This window comes from Vitis vinifera, chromosome 3, assembly GCF_030704535.1.
Source record: "Vitis vinifera cultivar Pinot Noir 40024 chromosome 3, ASM3070453v1".
Lineage (NCBI taxonomy): Eukaryota > Viridiplantae > Streptophyta > Magnoliopsida > Vitales > Vitaceae > Vitis > Vitis vinifera.
In genome coordinates, this window is record NC_081807.1 from 2,025,712 (window position 1) to 2,045,826 (window position 20,115).

A 20,115-nucleotide genomic window follows, 5' to 3' on the forward strand; every position below is an offset into this window, starting at 1 on the left:
ATGTTCTGTTGTTTGGTTGAAGGGAAAAAGAAACGAAATAAAAAAAACAAGACTTGGGTTTTTGGTTTTTTTCTTTGTGTTCTTTTCTTCTTTTCATAAAGGTTTTGAATTTTCGTAATTGGGTTTTGACTAACTTGATCATTGTGAACCAAATTTTTATTTAATTAATTTTTTTTTAAAAAAATAATCAAATTATTTGAAGGTTTTGAGCAAGTCAATTTTACCTTGATTCATATGAGTTTCAAGTCGTGTAAGATGGTTTGGTCACCCGTTCTTTTTTCTATAAATATTATCCGTTTTAAGTCAGAATCAGAAACTTCTTTCCTTACTCGATCCAAGCTCATGATAAGACCCCTAATTATTTACAATTTATAGGGTGATTAATTAAAACTGCTTTGACCAATTATTTGTTGATTTTGTTGTTAATTAGTGTTAGAGTTTGATGATTCGAATTTTATTTGATCTAACTTGAAAAGCTTGCAATGCAATATATGTGATGAAATTATAAATATGAGATTTTTTGGAGGATTTGTGGTGGTAGCGATATGGACGTGTTTTGTTAATTACTTTGATACACACACATATATATATATATATAATCGCTCGCAATTCCCTCATCTTGTACCAATATTTTGATATAGTGGATTTCCTTTTCCTATGCTTGTGGTTTTTCCCACCTAGGGCTTTCCACGTAAATCTATGTTCTTATTCCGTTTTTTTATTGCCCATTCTCCTTATTGTGTAACAATTAGTTTAAATTTAATGTCTTTTAGTTTAGTATTTATCCTAGGATTATTGTTCAGTTTAAGGTAGTTAGCTTACAGTTAGTCACATTTGAGTGTTGGGCTTTGGATTGACCATGGTGAGCTTGACCCCAGGGTTTGGGGTGTCACATCTACTGAACCAGTACCTTGAAGCTTAGGCTCATCTCCTCATTTTTTTGGATGACCAAGGCTTGGAGCTCAGCTGTTCTGTTGTGAACCTTTTTTTGGATGGATCCATGTTTCAATCATCCATGACTTTCTGCCATGCTGGGTTGTCTGCAAGAAAACCTCAGATTTGGGTAAGCAACAAGAAGAAAAGAAGTGGAGAAACTCTGAAAAATGTGGTGGATTCTGAACCCAAGATGAAACAGATTAATTTCATTACTCCTGTGATACAATAAATACATGGATGAAGAGATGTTTACATCGTGTTAATTACCAAAGAAAATGTTTTTGAAACTACTCTGGTCACCAATAATCTCCACATGAACAATGCCCACCATTGAAGTGGTGAAAGATCTTTGAATCCCTGACTATTATCTCTCTTTTAGTTGTCTCTGAAATCCTCTTTGCAAATCTATGGCAAGCTTCACATATTCTAATGTTTTTTCTTACAAGAACAGGGTTTCCAATAGTTGTTGAGATCAAGCCAAAGCAAATTGCTAACCTCAAACTGTGACTTTTTGCTGAGTTTGCTCTTTTTTTCTCCAAATCAGATGGTCTGAACTTGGTGAGACTATGAACATAAACATCTTCTCCTATCTTCTTTGAGATGATATCTAACACATCATAGACCATGTTGATTTCATTGTCGGACCGATCTTGATTCACGAACCTGAAAGTCTTACTACTGAGGTCAACCACACTACATCCAACTGATTTTTCTAATCCCTCTTTCTTCATGTGAAATTTAATCCGCTCCACATCTTCCCACCTCCCCGCTTCAGCATACATATTAGAAAGCAAGACATAACAACCAGTATTGTCGTGTTCCAGGGATAAAATGTGCTCAGCTGCAATTTCAGCTAACTCTACGTCTCCTTTGTTTCTACTTGCAGTCAACAAAGATCCCCATATTCTGGCTGTGGGAGCCAGTGGCATTTCTTCAATGAAATTCTTGGCATGGTCAAGATTCCCGGTGCGACCAATAAGATCAAGTATACAACCATAATGCTCTATTCCCGGATTGATATTGTAGTCCCTTTTCATTGAATTGAAGTATTCCCACCCTTCATTGACCAAGCCAGCAACACTACAAGATAATAACAAGGAAACAAAAGTACTGCCATTAGGTTCAAAGCCCTTTTCCCTCATCTCAGAGAACAATTCAATGGAAATTCTCCCGAACCCATGAATGGCATAAGCCATAATGACCGTGTTCCATGAAATGACATCCTTAAAAGTCATCCTATCAAAAATTTCCCTTGCTCTCAGGAGATTCCCACATTTTCCATACATAAAAACAATAGAATTAGAGACAAAGGTATTTGAATCAAGCTTCAATTTCGTGACATAACCATGAATTTGTTCTGCCTCTCTCAATGAGGCTAACTCGGCATAGGCGGGCAGGATGCTAGCAATTGTAGTTGCATCTGGTTTAAGAGTCTTGTTGCAAAGATCTTGGAACAGTGTCATGGCCTTCCTGTTCTCCCCATTTTTCGTATAAGAAGCGATCATGGCATTCCAAGATATCAAATTCCTTTCATTCATTTGACCAAACAAACATTCTGCTGGTTTCAGCTTTCCGCACTCTCCATACATATCTACCAGAGCGGTCTCCAAGACCAGATGAGGGAGAAACCCATTTCTAATTGCAAAGCCATGAACAGATTTACCCAGCAAGATTGCTTCTAACTGTGCACAAGGAGGGAGCAAGTTTATCATTGTAATCCAATCAGGATGCAATTTTCCACCCTCCTGCATCTTTCTCACATAAGCAAATGACTCAAAGGATTGTGCATTTAGAGAATATCCACCTATCATAGCATTCCATGCCACAATGCTTTTATCAGTAATTTGATCAAACAACCTCTCTGCATAATCCATCCTACCACATTTTGCATACATGTCTACCAGTGATGTCTGAACCATGACATCCAATTCAAGCCTACTTCGCATCATTTGGCAGTGAATTTCCTTCCCATTTCGCAGAAAACCCTCAAGCGAACAAGCACCAAGTATGCCAATCACACTGAACCTATCCAGTTTAATACCAGATGCTTGCATTTCACGAAAACACGACAGTGATCTCCAACCATCCCCAACTGAAACGTACCCACTAATCATAGAATTCCAAGAAACCAAGTCCCTAACAGGCATTTCCCGGAACACCATCTCCGCAGACTCAATACACCCAATCTTCGCATACATAATAATAAGTGAATTCCCAATATAAATATCCAAATCCAACCCACTCTTAATCACTTTCCCATGAACCCTCTCTCCTTCTGCCAAATCATACAACCCACCACACGCCTTTATCACAAACGGGTAAGTGAAATTATCACCTCTAACCCCTCCGAATTCCATTCTATGGTAAAAATCAACCGCATCCCAAAACAATCCATTATCAACAAACCCTCTAATCATCACATTCCAAATGAAAGTATCACACTGACGCATATTCTCAAACAGGTCGAGTGCATTCTTCATGTACCCACGTTCCACATACGAGGAAAGAGCTCTAGTGAGCGAGACACTGTTTCGTTCAACCAAAAACGATTGATTTCTCTTACTTCGGGCTGTTTTGAAGATCCGTGGCTTCAGTATTAGGTCAGTGTCCGGGTTTGTTTGTGGGGTTCGGGCTCGTTTTTCCCTCGAAGCGTTTCTGGGTCGTTTGGAATTGTAGAAGTAGGTGTGAGGGAAGGTTGAAGCCATCTTCAGCTGGTTTGGAGTTCGAAATTTTCAGGCACTGGAGAAGTAGCCGTTGGAATGCAAAACCTGCAAATCCATGGGTGGTGATTTCTCCATTTTTGGCGGGTGGAGTATTACCGTTAATTCTGGTAATGTGTCCGGCAAGAAACACCTCTCTCAACTAATAAAAATGGGTTTTACTTTTTATTTTACATCTATTCTATTCCTTTTTTTTTAAAAAAAAAAAAATTCTTTAATTGTATTAAAAATACATATATATTACAAATTTTTACAATTTATTTTTATGAGAAGTAAATCTTTTTATTTTATATGTATTAAAAAGAAAAAATGAAAATTAAGTTAAATTATTATTATTTTAATTTTTTTTTCCAAATCTATTTTATTAGGAACAGAGGAGGTTCTAGAAAAATATTAAAAAATGATTTTATTTAGATATATAAATAAAAAAATATTTTAAAAAATATGAAAAAAAAAAAAAGAGTTTGACAAAAATGTATTCCATCATAATTTAATTTTTTTTCCCCATAACTTTTCCACAAATAACTAAACAAATTTATTTTTAATAAATTTTCTTTATTTTCTTTTCCTTCAAACTTTCTTGGAAGCATATATATAACCTTTAGTTTATGTTTGGTGTGTGAGAAATTTAAAGGAAAATATAAGGAAAAGAAATAAAAAAACAGATAGAAGAAAAACAAATAAAAAATAGATTTAAAACTAATGATTATTTATAAATATTACTTCAAAATCTTTTTACTTATTTTAATTATTTCATATAAAAATTAAATAATTTAAAAATATCGAAAATTTTAATTAATTTTAATTATATTTGATTTTTTTTTCTAATAAGATAATCAAATATTAAAAAAATTGTTTTTCTTAATATTTTTTTTTTTAGTACTTTCTCGAATTCAAACACCAGTAATAAGATTTCAAAAAATTCTTTAAAAATATTGTTTAGAAAAAAATTCACATCATAAAATTCAGAATAGCCTGGCATCGAGACCCAAAATCAGCTTCTGTGGGAGAAGACTGAGCCTTGCAGAGCCATGTGTCTGACATATAAGTCGATGGCCGTCTCCGTTTATCCATGGTCTCCATGGCCGGCTGGTTCAGGTATGCATACTTGCCCTTTGTCCACTGCACATGTTCACATTTTCAGTAAGAGAGGCAATAAATTTTTATATAAACTATTACCCCGAGTCAAAAGTCATTATTAATTTTAGCATAAACTCAATATTCTTCAAACCGTTTAATATTTGCTACATCATCAAACTCTTTTCTATCAACCCTCGTCTCTTTTGTTGCTTTAATTCAGAAAGTGATGAAAGAGGAAAAGATATGGAGCATCAGGCAGCTCCGCAGTGGCATGACCATGGCTCCTCGTCTGCTAATCCAACCTAACTTTCAAGCTATGACCATGCAGTTGATTTTAACAATTCTGGTTAATCTCTATACTTCATGAATCAAAATCTGCAGGATGGAGGGGCCAATGGGCAAGTATTGACTCGTTGGTGCGGAAAAATAGGCATGAAATTATGAGTCATGTGCTTGTTTTGTCGCTCATGTAACGTATTACTCGATGGTGACATTTTCGGTTGTGTTCAACTACCCAATTCATAATCAAAAGTTTAAAGGATTCTTTTTCGAAACGGTGAGAAAATGGACTACCAATCACCTCCTGCCACACGTACAAAACACTAAGAAATGTTGTGTCGCAGATGCCAAGAATAAATGTAGGTGTCGGCGTAAGAAACATTTGGGCTAAATAAAACTAATTTAGATTTAGTGGACTTTTGTTATGTTTTGTAAAAGGCAAAAGGCAAGCGCTTTCTTTATAGGAAGGTTTCCCATCACGTCTCTTCTTTTAAGAGGCGAGCGTTTAATAGAAAGATTCCCTTCTTAAAACAGAAAGTCTTGTATTCAAGATAACACGAATATTCATTTACTCGTTAACATGGGTACCCATGTTAGCAAGAGTATGACCCTTAAATCGAAAAAAATGAACAATTCCTATGAGTAATTTAAGTAATTTTTCACATATATATATTAACTAACATGGCCATAATGCTAAATAATCAGTATTAATTAGTACTTTCATATCGTCGCATGATTCTTCTACACATAAATCACAATAAAATAGGTGATTTTGAAGGGTTAAGCACATGCTATGTCGTTAGACTAGACGGGAAGCAAAATTGTCATTAACCAAATAGTGATGCTATTTCATGTAAGTAACCTTTATACATACTTTTCTAAAAAATACAAAAAATAAATGTTTTTAATATTTAAAAAATCATATTTACCCCGTGAATAAATGTCCTTAATTTTCTTTAAAATTGCATAATGTAATACCAAATATTTGAGAAAAAATGCATTAGCGATATCTTGTTTTATATCGATCTCGCTCTGATGTATATAATCTCATTCTTTTATAATTTGATATCATTATTTGCATCTTTATCCAATGATCTAAATTTTATAACCCAATGGGTGACCCTTCCGTAGCTTAAACTTTTTTCCTTAGAGAGATAATAGATGACTGCAGAAATCAAACTAAGCCCTAAAGGTCAGGTTACATTTCTGATAAGATGGTGATCATTTTCTCATGAAATGAAATGTACGTAGAGGTTACAATGGAAACACATGCTAAGTATACTATAAACATTGGTTTATAATTACTGAATTGATGATGATCATTTTGTTTTGAAATGAAACCGAGATATCCTTTTGGCATATCAAAGCTCCTCAGGGATGCTATGGAGTGCAGGCCTCCATGAACTCCGGCGGCTTCTGTTAGATTGGTTGCCTCTTAAAACATGCTTTCTTCGAAGAAGATTCAGGCGTTGTTCTAACGACGGGGATGGTTGATGGGCACTGCTTTTGCCACCTCTCATCACTTCAAGCATCTGCTTTAGGTCTTGTTTCTTTACTACAATCTTCATCCTCAACACCCCATCTTCATCACTATGGGAAACAACATGACTTCCTCCATTCACTTGGGCTATGGCTTCCAGCAGACTGCCCTTCACACCCTTTTGCCCCATTGCTCTCCAAAGACGAAGCTCTTTCTTCTGTGAAGCCTTCCCTTCTGCAGCCCTCAATCCCATCTCCATTTTCTTCTTATCTGACCTAAAAGCTCTGGTACCATTGAGCCTTTATATAGAAATGGCACCCACCTAAGGATCGTAATAGAAACAGTTTCGGAGTGAAACCTGGGACCCCAGATATGAAAAATGGCAGCATTTGACTTTGTTGGAAGATTTCCGAAAAACCCCATTCACCCAGCTCAGAGATCAGTAGTAGACATGAGAAGTTTAACAGAGTCAATGAGGAGCTTAATGTAAATGGATGAGGGCTAGGGCTCATTTGTCTAAAGATGGAGATCCGTGTTTGTACTGTTAAGCTAAGTTAGTAGCTTTTCTTGATTAGTTTATTGACTATACAATGAGTTTTCATCACATTCTCTGCATTTATATCAAGTAATGGGTCCAAATCTCACCGCCTCCTCACATGGAAACCCGATCTTTACGCAGGAATAGCTGAAGAAACGCGCATACTTGAAAGGTGGGGGACTGTTTATAATATCTGAGATTGGTTAAGTATTTGGTAATGGCAGTGGACATTTCATGGAAAACTAGAAGTTGCCAATAAAGAATGGTGAAGAATAGGTGGCATTCCTCAAGAAAATATGGTGGGTGAGAGGAGTTGGAACCTGATGCCAGAGGATCATAGGCCAAATGTGAACGACAATGGTTGAGTTCTAATTAAATTTCCTAGTTCTAAGGTTTTATATAATGGGTTTTGTCACCTGATACCATTCATTCCTCCATTTCTCAGTTTGGTTGCATTTGATAATTGATATCAGCTTGAAATATATTGCACCATATCCTAACAACTTAAGCTTCTAAGAAAAATGAAAGCTCAAGGTTGTGTATTTTCATATGCGTTGTCCGTACATAAACGGGTATGGATTCTGTTTATTTCTCATCTATTTATCTGTGATCCATATCTATGAATTTTTGTATTTTACACGTATGTTTGTGTCTACTTGTGTTTGAAAAGGAGTTTTTTTGTGGGTATAAATGAGGACTCCTTTTCAAAACACATATATGATTTTTTTTGGTAAAGTACAAAGCAACATCTATTATTAATATTTTTATAAAATTAAGAATACTTATACATCATATTTTTATCCAAAATCGATTCAAGTAACCGGGTTTGAGATCTAAAGACAAAAAATACAAATGGAGATACCCTTTGGCTTAGGTGGCAAGGTCCCAAGACAACTGCCATGAATTTAAGTCCTAATGTTTGAATGCCTTTCACCTATTTACCCACAGCAAGAAAAAAACATAAAAAAAACAACATTACAGTAACACTAACGAAACAAAGAATAAAGAGAACAAAATTTGGGATTCTTCAAAACAGAGTACTTTGGATAGGAAGCAAGGGTGTGATGAGAGCTTTAAGTCAAGGAAAGGATCCTTTGCAATTTAAAACTACCAATTGACTTAAAAAGGTACCTGTCTCATGGGCAACCTTCTTTGGACTGAATAAACTGAGAAAAATAAATAAGCTCCCAATTGTTCCAGGACGCATTTGAGAAAGTTACATTATTTAGGTATCCACTGATCTAAATGCTTCAGCCATTATGGACCTGTTTCATGGACAACCTCCTTTTTGAATTAAGACTTACACCACTCATAAAGCAACTCTAATACTATGTTAGCTACCAATTGATCTAAAAGTTTTTAAGTTGTAAGTTGTTAGGTAATGGATCAATAATATATATCAAACTTTTATAGGCCAAACCCAAGACCAGGCCTCAGGAATGCCACAGCAGTAAGTGACTCCACACTGGTATTTCAAGCTCAGAGGCCAGCAGCTGCGCTCTGTACTATACCAAGTTGTGTTCCCACTTCAAGTACCTAGTAATGAAGGCCAAATTGCAGGGCCAATGGAGGGTTAAAGATTAAGGCTTCCCTTAACCCTTTTCTCCCGGTTAGCCTGATGGAAAGGGCCTCTCTCAGTTTCTTCAAACCCCATGCGATGATTTTGAAGGGGGGGAGTGCATCAGACTGGAGCTGAAGCTTTTGCTTCAACCATCTTTCATATTGCAACCCTCACAAAATCTCAGAAAAGAACAAGGAAAGGGAAATTTCATTCTCAAGTTACTTTCAATATCCCTTGTTTTTTTCCCAGATTTCAATGAAACCTAAGCCTCTCAACTCAAATAAAAAACCAAATGAAGCACACACAACTCCTTTAAATGACTGACCCCTTAAATTTCTATGGCTACACTGGGGCATCTTTGATGCGTTTTCTTGTGACCTGAACTCCCTGGTATTTCAAGATCTCTCTAACAAGCTCACCTTTACCAGAACCCACGTATCTTCCATAGATTTCACTCTCTGACAAACAAGAATGTAGGAACTTCAGCGACATTCATGTCCCTCAAGAACTGCATGCAGTTATCATTCTCATCACCGTTCATCCTTGCAAAAATAATTGTCTGCCATCTGCCTTGACAGCTTCAGCGCAGTTGGATATACCTTCACACAAGGACCACAATGTTTCAAGCCCACATCAAGCACTATGAGCTTATGGTCGACATCATGATCTCCTATTAGCTTCTTGATGTCTTCTCTGCAGTGCAGCTGTGCCACAGAAGAATAGTTATCTCTATAGTATGATACGTCTCGCATGAGTTCATTAGGGCCGATTCCTTCCTCATGGATCTTTTCCATGCTCTTATATAAGCTAAAATGTGGAACTTTCTCAATTCTTTCTCTTGCAAAGTTCTCTAGTCTTGTCTGATTCATCCCCAGTTACTAGGAGGAACTGGACATCGTTGCAAGTTTCGATTAAGCTCCAGAACAACAGAAGTGTGAAGTTGAGTGGGTGGAATATACTTAAAAGTAGAGAGTAGAAGGCAGTAAAGGGACAAGGACAAAATGGATTTGAATGGGCAGGAGGGAATGAAAAATCACATCCACTTGTTGGGTTTGTGGTTCATGTTATCCACAATACACTTCTCCTCCCACCGAACTTATGATAACTTCCTGTTATCCACACATCAGATTTTCTAGGCAGACCCTTGTTGTCATTTTCTTTCCCTTTCTTTCAGGGGCCACTAGCACTATATCTTATACCTTTGGATAGTGCTATGCGTTGATCTACCGTTAGGTTTCAGTTCAAGTGATTAAGAAAGATAGTAAAGTGTGTGATAAAGATAAGGACCCAAATATGAGTTCAGCTCACTTCCTCTAACATAGTCCTCAAGTTCTAAGATTTGCTCAGAATATTCACAGGAGAAATCCAAAGAAACATCGTCAAATGGTGAATCTCATTCACTTTTCTACAAACAAAGCACAAAATTTGAATACAGAATATAAGATCAAAGCTAAGTTGAATACCTGTAACAACAAGCAAAGATGTCGCATAGCCTTATGGTTTGTGTTGATACAAGCAATTGGATCATATCATATACGCATAAAAAAACCCAGTATCTTAATAGCTAGCTTAGGAGAGTTTCTTGATAAACAGGGTCTATAAAACAGGAGCAATATCAAATTTCTCTATCACTGTCAAACAGACACAATGGGCAAACACTGTAAACAAAATTCAAAGCATCAGTATTCAAGAGAGTACATTTCTCCAGCAAAGGAGCATCATATACCTCCAATATTATCAGTGTAAACCCAAGCCGGTGGAGGCCAAATCACCTTGGAATAATCAGGAAAACTCAATAAAGGCCCCATATTACCATTCTCTAAATTGAATATATCTATTGCTGTATATGCATTATCTCCTTGCCCATTTGGGCAGAAGAAGGTATTTGTATAGTAAATACAGTTCCCTTCACACCCACAAAATTCAGAAGCCACAGCCGAGAATGTACTTTTCTCACCCAAAAACAGGATTCGATTACCCAAGCTTTCGACCTCAACCCACATATGCCCAATTTGATCTAGCTTGAAAACCTTAAACCGAACTGCTCTCTTCATTCGGCGATGAATCCCCTGACCAAAGTATGTATCGACCATCAACAATTCGCCATTGGACTCAACCAAGCTCTTCTTGTCGCCACCAAACACTGAATCAGCGATCAAACTTAGAACTGGAGGTGATCCAATAGCCACAACTACAGTCCTTCCAGTGTTATCAATGGCATAGAATTCCCCATTAAAGAATATCAAATCATCACAAGGAGATGGCGTATCATTAATTAATATCAACCTTTTGTTTCCATGCCTGAACATGGCCAACTTTCCAGACACATGAATTGTAATCATTACAAAATCTTCGCCATTGCCGGTGCTAGAAAAAGCCACCTTCCCCTTGTGCAAGCTCCCCTCATCAGCCTCTCCGGATGGGCGATGATTCATGTACTGAAGGACATACTCTTGCCCTAATTCGGAGACCCGAAACCTGGAAAAGTCAAAAGTTTTTGGGAAATTTGGTGGAAGATGTTTGAATTGAAATGTGGAGAGTGGGTTCACCAGGTGTGCCATATCAGGGACATCTTCTTCAACCTTGATCAGCCAGGAACTGATGGTGGGTTGGCAGTGAGATTCAGGTAATCCAAGACACAGAATTGTGCGCCTAGAAAGATATAAACCCCAGGAGGTTCCATTGGTGGGAAGGATCGGGAAACGGGAAGGGAGTGGATGGAGTCTGGAGGGGACACAAGCATGCCAGGAGGAGCAGACTGATCGGAGACAGAGGAGATCGAAATGGGAATTCAGGCGCTGGGCAATTAGGAGAAGGAGGTCTTTGGGGAGTTGAGACCATCTTGCCATGGATGAGTTGAGTTGAAGCTTTCTTGATTGAGTTTTTGCCTGAATACTGCCTCAAGTCTACCGATGGGGATCAATCCAAAGACTATTGCTCTTGTAAAAGGAACATTCTGTGAATAAGTGTTTCAAGTTTGTGCATTTGCCTCAAGTCAACATATTGGGTTCGATTCAGGAAGACGTTGGCTAAGTGAAGACAAAGGATCATTCCACTTCCACAAGGAAGCGTTTCAGAGTTTTTCATTTAAGACTCCACGTGGAAACAAAATCTATGCATATATTTCATTTTATGTTTAGAAATTAGAACTCGGAAAGGGGTTGCAGAAACTCTACGATTTCGTAAAGGCTGTTCTCTCGAGACTGGCCTAGGATAGTGTCACTTTGAATTAGTACCAAAATTTTAGGCTTTAATTAAAGGGTCAATGCATCTCTATCCATGTCACCATCTTAGCGCCAACCCAATCTCTTGTCAGCTTATGGTTTTTCAAATCAAGATGCATTTGTGAATCTGATATACTTTTGTCATATCTTATGATGGAGGTGGTGGGGGTTTATGATCCTCCTACATTGGTCTAATTTTCTACTAGGGAATTTTTTTGAATTTTTTTTATGAAGGTTTCATTAGTTTGTTTCTGCCATCTAAAGAATGATTCTAAAAAATAAAAGGCAATTCACCTCATTGAGCCTCATCAACCATTTTGATCTTCAGACTTGTATATTGGGTGGAACCATCTAAAAAATATTTTCTTGACGCTTGTTTATAAATGAGATAATCGATTAAAATGGATGAAATCTTCCTCACTTTGAAAAACTAACCCTTTACCTTTTTTCAATATAAAAAATAACCGTTTTTGACAAAAATGTCCTCATATTTTTCTTGTAAAAATGACAATTTCTTTTAAAATACACATGTAAATAATAAAAATGTTGAAAGGTATTTATGTCAAAAATGGATTACTCTTCAAATTCAAAAATGCGAAAGGTTAGTTTACAAATTTGGGATATTTTCATCCTTTTTAATCAATTAATCCTTTATAAAATATATTTAAACTTTAAACTCGCACAACATACATATAAGAAAAGGCACTAAACACAATGTGACCCATATAATAACATATATAAAACAAATGGGTATGAATATGGTTTATTCCCCATTTGTTTATTTGTGATCCATATATGTGAATTTTTGTATTTTCACACATATTCATGTTTGTTTGTGTTTGAAATGGAGCAATTTTGGGTATAAATGAGCACTTCATTTCAAAACACAAATGTGAATTTTTGGTAAGTTCCAAAATCATATATATTATTTTTATTTTTATTTTATAAAATTAAGAATATTTATATATTATATTTTTATCCAAAATGGATTCGGGTTAGAGATATAAATGCCAAAAATGCATATAGAGATGCCATTTGGTTTAGGTGGTAAGGTCCCAAGACTACTATTGTGAATTTAAGTCCTAATGTTTGAATGCCTTTCACCTATTCCCCCACCAAGAAAAGAGCATAAAAACACAACATTAAAGTAACCTTAATGAAACAAGAAAAACACTACTCTGGGAAGCAAGGCTCTGATGTGAGCTCTAAGTCCTAGAAAGGATCTTTTGCATTGATAAACTACCAATTGACCTAAGAGGTACCCATTTGTCTCATGGGCAACCTTCTTTGGGCTGAACAGATTGAGAAAATTAAATAAGCTCTCCCAATTGTTCCAGATGCTTTTGAGAAAGTGACATTAGCAATCCATTGATCTAAAAGCTCTAACCGTTAGCCACCTGTCTCTTGGACAACCTCTTTGAATTAAGACTTATTCCACCCATAAGGCAACTCTACTACTATGTTAGGTATTAGTTGATCTAAAAGTTTAAGTTTTAAGTTGTTAGGTAATGGATTAATAATATATATCAAGCTTATCTGGGCCAAACCCAAGCATGACCACCAAGACCAGGTCCCACGTATGACACAGCAGTAGGTGACTCCACAGAGGTATTTCAGGCTCAGCTGCCTGCAGCATTGCTCCGTACTATTCCAAGTTGTGTTCCCACTTCAAGTTCCTAGTAATGAAGGCCAAATTGCAGGGTCAATGGTGGATTAAAGATTAAGGCTTCTCTCTCGGTTGGCCTGATGGAAAGGACCTCTCTCAGTTTCTTCAAACACCAAGCCATGATTTTGAAGGGATAGAGCGTAACAGACTGGAGCTGAACCTTTTGTTTGAACCATCTTTCATATTACAACTCCTTACAGAATCTCCGAAAAGAACAAGGGAAATTTCATTCTCAAGTTACTTTCAATATCCCCTGTTTTTTTCCCAGATTTCAATGAAACCTAAGCCTCTATCTCAAATAAAAACAACCAAATGAAGCACACACAACTCCTTTAAATGACTGACCCCTTAAATTTCTATGGCTACACTGGGCATCTTTGATCTGTCTTCATGTGACTTGAACTCCTTGGTATTTCAGGATCTCTACAATAAGCTCACCTTCACCAGAACCCACGTATCTTCCACACATTTCACCATCTCTGGTAAACAAAAATGTAGGAACTTCAAACACATTCAAGTCCCTCAAAAACTGCATGCAGCTATTGTTCTCATCGCCATTCATCCTTGCAAAAACAACTGCATCTGCTATCTGCCTTGACAGCTTCAACACAGTTGGATGTACCACAAGGACCACAATGTTTCAAGCCCACATCAAGCACTACAAGCATATGGTCGACCTTATGATCTCCTATCAACTTCTCCACGTCTTCTCTGCAGTGCCGCTGTGCCACAGTAGAATAATTGTTGCCATAGTATAATATATCTCCCACAAATTCATCAGGGCCAATTCCTTCCTCATGGATCTTTTCCATGCTCTTATCAAAGCTAAAATGTGGAACTTTCTCAATATCTTCTCTCTTGCAAAGCTCTCTAGTCTTGTCTGATTCATCCCCCATTACTAGGAGGAACTGGACATCGTTGCAAGTTCGACTAAGCTACACCATGAAAGGGTAGATCTTACTACTGTGATAGCTATGGCACGCAGAATACTCCACAACAACAGGCTTGTTTTTGGCCATCCAAAGAGCTTCATCAAACTCTTCAATGCTGTGTACCTGCTTTACTTTTTCATCACTTTCAACTTTCCTGCCACTGGAAGTGGCTGTAGACTTTATGATGAAGGGAATGTACCTTGATCAGAATTTTGCTGCTGAAGTTTTCAACTTAGAACTGATACAGAGAATGGAGGAATAAGGGGAGGATGATGGATCTTTGTTGAGAAAGACTGAAAGTGATGAAGGAAGTTCAAAGAATAGGTGAGCAGTTGTTGCCATGGAAGAGTGGGGAATGTATTTGTTTGGAGGCAAGGCTCCAGAACAACAGAAGTGTGAGTTGAGTGGGTGGAATGTAGTTGAAGTTGAGAGTATAAAGCAATCAAGGGACAAGGGAAAAATGGATTTGAATGGGCAGGAGGGGATGAAAAATCACATCCACTTATTGGGTTTGTGATTCATGTTATCCACATTACACTTTCTCCTCCCACCAAACTTCTGATGACTTCATGTTATCCACACATCAGATTTTATAGGCAGACCCTTGTTATCATTTTCTTTCCTTTTCCTTTGGGGGCACTAGCACTATATCTTATTGGATCGTGCTATGTGTTGATCTAACGTTAGGTTTCACTTCAAGTGATTAAGAAAGATAGTAAAGTGTGTGATAAGATAAATACCCAAATATGAGTTCAGCTCACTTCCTCTAACATAGTCCTCAAGTTCTAAGATTTGCTCAGAATATTCACAGGAGAAATACAAAGAAACATCGTCAAAAGGTGAATCTCATTCATTTTTCTACAAACAAAGCACAAAATTTGAATACTGAATATGAGATCAAAGGTAAGTTCAATACATGTAATAACAAACAAGAATGCTGTATAACCTCATGGTTTGTGTTGATACAAGCAATTGGATCATATCATATAGGCATAAAAAATCCTAGTATCTTAATAGCTAGCTTAGGAGTGTTTCTAGATAAACAGGGTGTATCAAACAGGAGCAATATCGAATTTCTATATCAGTGTCAAACAGACACAATGGGCAAACACTGTAAACAAAATTCAATGTTTTGTATTCAAGAGAGTACATTTCCCAGGCAAAGGAGCATCATATATCTCCGATATTATCGATATAAACCCAAGCTGGCGGTGACCAAATCACCTTGGAATAATTGGGAAAACTCGATAAAGGCCCCAAATTACCATTCTCTAAGTTGAATATACCTATTCCTGTATATGCATCATCTTCTTGGTCATTTGGGAAGAAGAAGCTGTTTGTATAATAAATACAGTTCCCTTCACACCCACAAAATTCAGAAGCCACAGCTGAGAATGTACTTTTCTCACCCAAAAACAGGATTCGATCACCCAAGTTTTCAACCTCAACCCACATATGCCCAATTTGATTTAGCTTGAAAACCTTAAACCGGACTGCTCTATTCATTATGCCATGAATCCCTTGATCAAAGTATGTGTTGACCATCAACAATTCGCCATTGGACTCAACCAAGCTCTTCTTGTTGCCACCAATCACTGAGTCAGCGATCAAACTTAGAACTGGAGGTGATCCAATGGCCACAACTACAGTCCTTCCAGTGTTATCAACGGCATAGAATTCTCCATTAAAGAATATCAAATCATCACAAGATGGCATATCATCAATTGTTTTCAACCTTTTGTTTCCATGCCTAAACATGGCCAATTTTCCAGACACATGAATTGTAAGCATTACAAAATCTTCACCATTGCTGGTGCTAGAAAAAGCAACCTTACCCTTGTGCAAGCTCCCCTCATCAGCCTCTCCAGATGGACGATGATTCATGTACTGAAGGACATACTCTTGCCCTAATTCAGAGACCCGAAACCTGGAAAAGTCAAAAGTTTTTGGGAAATTTGGTGGAAGATGTTTGAATTGAAATGTGGAGAGTGGGTTCACCAGGTGTGCCATATCAGGGACATCTTCTTCAACTTTGATCAGCCAGGAGCCGATGGTGGGTTGGCAGTGAGATTCAGGTAATCCAAGACACAGAATTGTGCGCCTAGAAAGATATAAACCCCAGGAGGTTCCATTGGTGGGAAGGATCGGGAAACGGGAAGGGAGTGGGTGGGGTCTGGAGGGGACACAAGCATGCCAGGAGGAGCAGACTGATCGGAGACAGAGGAGATCGAAATGGGTATTCAGGCGCTGGGCAATTAGGAGAAGGAGGTCTTTGGGGAGTTGAGACCATCTTGCCATGGATGAGTTGAGTTGACGCTTTCTTGATTGAGTTTGTGCCTGCATACTCCCTCAAATCTACTGATCGGGATTGATTCAAAGACTATTGCTCTTGAAAAAAGGAATATTCTGTGAAGTGCTTCAAGTTTTTTACTTTGCCCAAGTGAAGACAAAGGATCATTTCACAAGTCTTTCAAAGTTTTTCTTTTAAGTCTCCACACGGAGACAAAATCTATGCATATATTCCATTTTATATTTAGAACTTGGAAAGGGGTTGCAGAAACTCTACTCTTTCTTAAAGGCTGTTCTCTTGAGACGGGCCTTGCCTCACTAGGATAGTGTCGCTTTGAACTACTACCAAAATTTTAAACTTTAATTAAGGGGTCAATGCATCTATCCATGTCAGAACCAACCCAATATCTTGTCAGCTTATGCTTATTCAAATCAAGACGCATTTATCAGTCTCATATACTTTGCCATACCTTATGATGTAGATGGAGGGATTATGATCCTCCTATATTGGTCCAATTTTCTACTAGGGAAAATTTTTGAATTTTTTTATGAAGGTTTGATTAGTTTGTTTCTCCTCTCTAAAGAATGATTCTAAAAAATAATATGCAATTCACCTAATTGAGCTCATCAACCATTTTGATTCTTAGACTAGTATATTAGGTGGAACCTATGATACCCGGATCCTTCAATTTTATTTTTTTTATAGAACCAAATCCTTCAATTTTACCCAACGTACTTGTACATGGTTGTGAGTATAAGATCCTTGTCAAATACTTTTGATTTTTTCATTGATATCCTTTTATTCTTTCAAGTTTCTTAGTAATAATTACACTAGAGAAGACAAAAAAGTTAGTTACAAGTGAATTTTTATAAGAATTTAAAGATAAGATGGGAAAAAAAGGATTAGAGGGAAAAGATATGATCTTTTAAAAAGGATATCTTCACTTCCACATTATTTTTAATTGATTTTTCCTTCATTATGTCGTATCACAACATCCATACTCATTTTTTAGATCCTTTTTAGCCAAGCACCCCTATCCTAAAATTTGAGGTGTAAAAGGGATTAGACACTTAGACACATACCCACATCCAACACTCATACCAGAACCCCTGCAACATAAGGTGGAACAAAACCAGCCACAATATCGTCTCAACCCCATAAGGTGTCATATCAATCAAAATCAAATTAAATTCACTAAACCTAAAGATCAAATCTCACCAGAATTGATGAATTATTTTATCGTGCACAAATATTTCTTGATCATTTAGGAAATGGGGTTCCTTCAAATGATGCAGAAACCCCCTAATCCTTAATTGGAGATGAACTTAGGGGCATGACATGGAGGAGATTCAAAACCAGTATCATTAGCAGTAGTGGTTGCCTTTTAGGTGCGGGGTGGGCTGTAATCTGTACGGAAAATTTTGGAAAGGAAACAAAGAGGAACATGCTAGACAGTAAAACAATGGAATGGACTTTTTCTTGATCAGATGGATAGTAATGGGAGCCAGCCAAAACAACCAAGTCATATGCTTATGGCAAGGCATATGTCCCCCAGTTTCTTATTCAAAGTTAAACATCTTATTGGTATTGGAAGTAAAGAAACAGATATCTGTGCTGGTCAATTATTCTCCAGTCACTTTTTGTTGAATCTGGCTTTTGTTTATTCAAAAGGGAATGAGAAAAGAACTCGATTTAGCCAGCCAATGTCTGTAATTACCAGCTTGCATTAGTTTCCAGCTTAAAATAATAGCAGCTTTACATGGCTCTAAAGTTAGATAGTACAAGTCACATGACAACAGTTCTATATACAAAGTAGGAAGGGACTTGGATTGACATCTCATTTTAGTGAAGGAAATGTCTTCTGGTGCTGTATCTTAAGTAAAAAGGGTTTTAAAATCCATGCCCAAATGGATCCCCCCTAGTGCTCCATCTGATCACTGACAAGAGAGAGCAACTGGATAAGAAAAAGAACTTACAGATCCTTTAATTGGTTGGAGTCAGAGCAAACTGTTCTAAGATTCTAAGTTTTGTTGTTTTACTTTCTTTCCTTATTACTTCTACCTGTGAGACAAAGCATAAAAAGGTTTTACATCCCTATTTTATGTAAAGTACTGTGAACTTCTGTGTACCTTAGTGACCTGTTTTCTTGGTGCTTGTTTATAAAATGTTATTACTGCCGAACAAAAAGATAATGTACAGTACTTTGACAGTATACATATAAAAAAAAGGCACTAAACACAACTTGACCCACATAGTATATATAAAACAAAAGGCACTAAACACAACATAGCAGATTTTTAGTTGGTATCAAATTTTAAAGTGTCTGTCACACAGCATAATTGGGACAATCAAACAATAGATCGCAAGTGCGTCAAGCAACAATCAATACATATAATATATGGAAAAATGATGAGTACATTTGGTTGATTAAAAATTCTCAAGTATTATTTTGAGTTAAGATGGGTCATAACCCACTACCATTACACTGCTACCATTGCAACTTCAGCTGCAATTGCAACTATCCATATGAGCCAGACCACATCAGCAGCCCACAGAGAAAACTGCTTGCTTCAACAACGTTACATGTTATCATCAGATTTAAAGGTATTTTTACTGCCTAAGAAGGAAGATTTATGGACCACACATTTTAGATATATCTCCATTCATTAACCTGACCTTTCTTGGACCACTGAATCAATTTCACCAATAGAACTCTGCCTTGTCAGAATTATGAAGAAAATGGTGAAGTGTCTTCCACAATGAGTAAAAAAAGAGAGTAAAGATCTCACTTTTATCCCAGAAAATAAAAACAGAAACAGGAAAGTTAGGGCCCCATGCGACTAATCTATAAGGCTATGCTCTCAAGTTTTAATGGATGTCATCATATGATGCACCTCTCCATTGAACTTTAGCATGGAGATCTGCAAAGAATATAATAACCCTTGAACAAAAGCATCCACGCTATAAAAATTATATCACATATTACTGTATGGTATAATCTAAGGAAAGCTACAATATAGTCTAATCTAAGAGAAGCTACAATGTACAGGCTAAAACCTATCTTGGCACATCAAAGAATAGGCATAGAACATAAACCAAAAATTTGCATTATTAAGTCATTTTTTTTGTAGGCAAAAGGATACAATGTATGGGAGGTATACAAATCACACCAAGGCCAAAAAAGAACCAACAACAACTACCTCTTTTTTGATAGCCAACCATCAACAGCAACTACTTTTTTTGATAGATAAACCATCAACAACAACAACTACGGTTGCATCATGCGATTCATGCTTAAACTATCTACAAAATCAAGTAAGCAGCAGTTGATTTCTGTCCCAAAACAGCTTAAGCAAAAAGACTTTAGAGTCTTTAACTGCCCACAAAGATCACTCAAAAGTCAGAACCT

General features: G+C 37.0%; 3 protein-coding genes and 2 pseudogenes across 3 annotated transcripts; all 5 read right to left on the reverse strand.

The window, feature by feature from the left end:
- Nucleotides 1–1,113: 1,113 nt before the first annotated feature.
- LOC100264174 (pentatricopeptide repeat-containing protein At4g35130, chloroplastic) lies at nucleotides 1,114–3,786 on the reverse strand. Its single transcript, XM_002278205.4, has one exon. It carries the CDS (start codon nucleotides 3,639–3,641, stop codon nucleotides 1,233–1,235), a length of 2,409 nt encoding a protein of 802 aa, XP_002278241.1. The 5' UTR covers nucleotides 3,642–3,786; the 3' UTR covers nucleotides 1,114–1,232.
- A 4,385-nt stretch (nucleotides 3,787–8,171) lies between these two features.
- Nucleotides 8,172–9,638, reverse strand: LOC100253860 (thioredoxin-like protein CDSP32, chloroplastic; annotated as a pseudogene).
- Nucleotides 9,639–10,033: 395 nt separating this feature from the next.
- LOC100248766 (F-box protein SKIP23) lies at nucleotides 10,034–11,817 on the reverse strand. Its single transcript, XM_010648243.3, has one exon. It carries the CDS (start codon nucleotides 11,441–11,443, stop codon nucleotides 10,313–10,315), a length of 1,131 nt encoding a protein of 376 aa, XP_010646545.1. The 5' UTR covers nucleotides 11,444–11,817; the 3' UTR covers nucleotides 10,034–10,312.
- A 1,808-nt stretch (nucleotides 11,818–13,625) lies between these two features.
- On the reverse strand, nucleotides 13,626–14,620 carry LOC100854023 (thioredoxin-like protein CDSP32, chloroplastic; annotated as a pseudogene).
- A 900-nt stretch (nucleotides 14,621–15,520) lies between these two features.
- On the reverse strand, nucleotides 15,521–17,040 carry LOC100265942 (F-box protein SKIP23). The gene has a single exon (XM_002278306.5). It carries the CDS (start codon nucleotides 16,757–16,759, stop codon nucleotides 15,587–15,589), a length of 1,173 nt encoding a protein of 390 aa, XP_002278342.2. The 5' UTR covers nucleotides 16,760–17,040; the 3' UTR covers nucleotides 15,521–15,586.
- Between the last annotated feature and the right edge of the window lie 3,075 nt (nucleotides 17,041–20,115).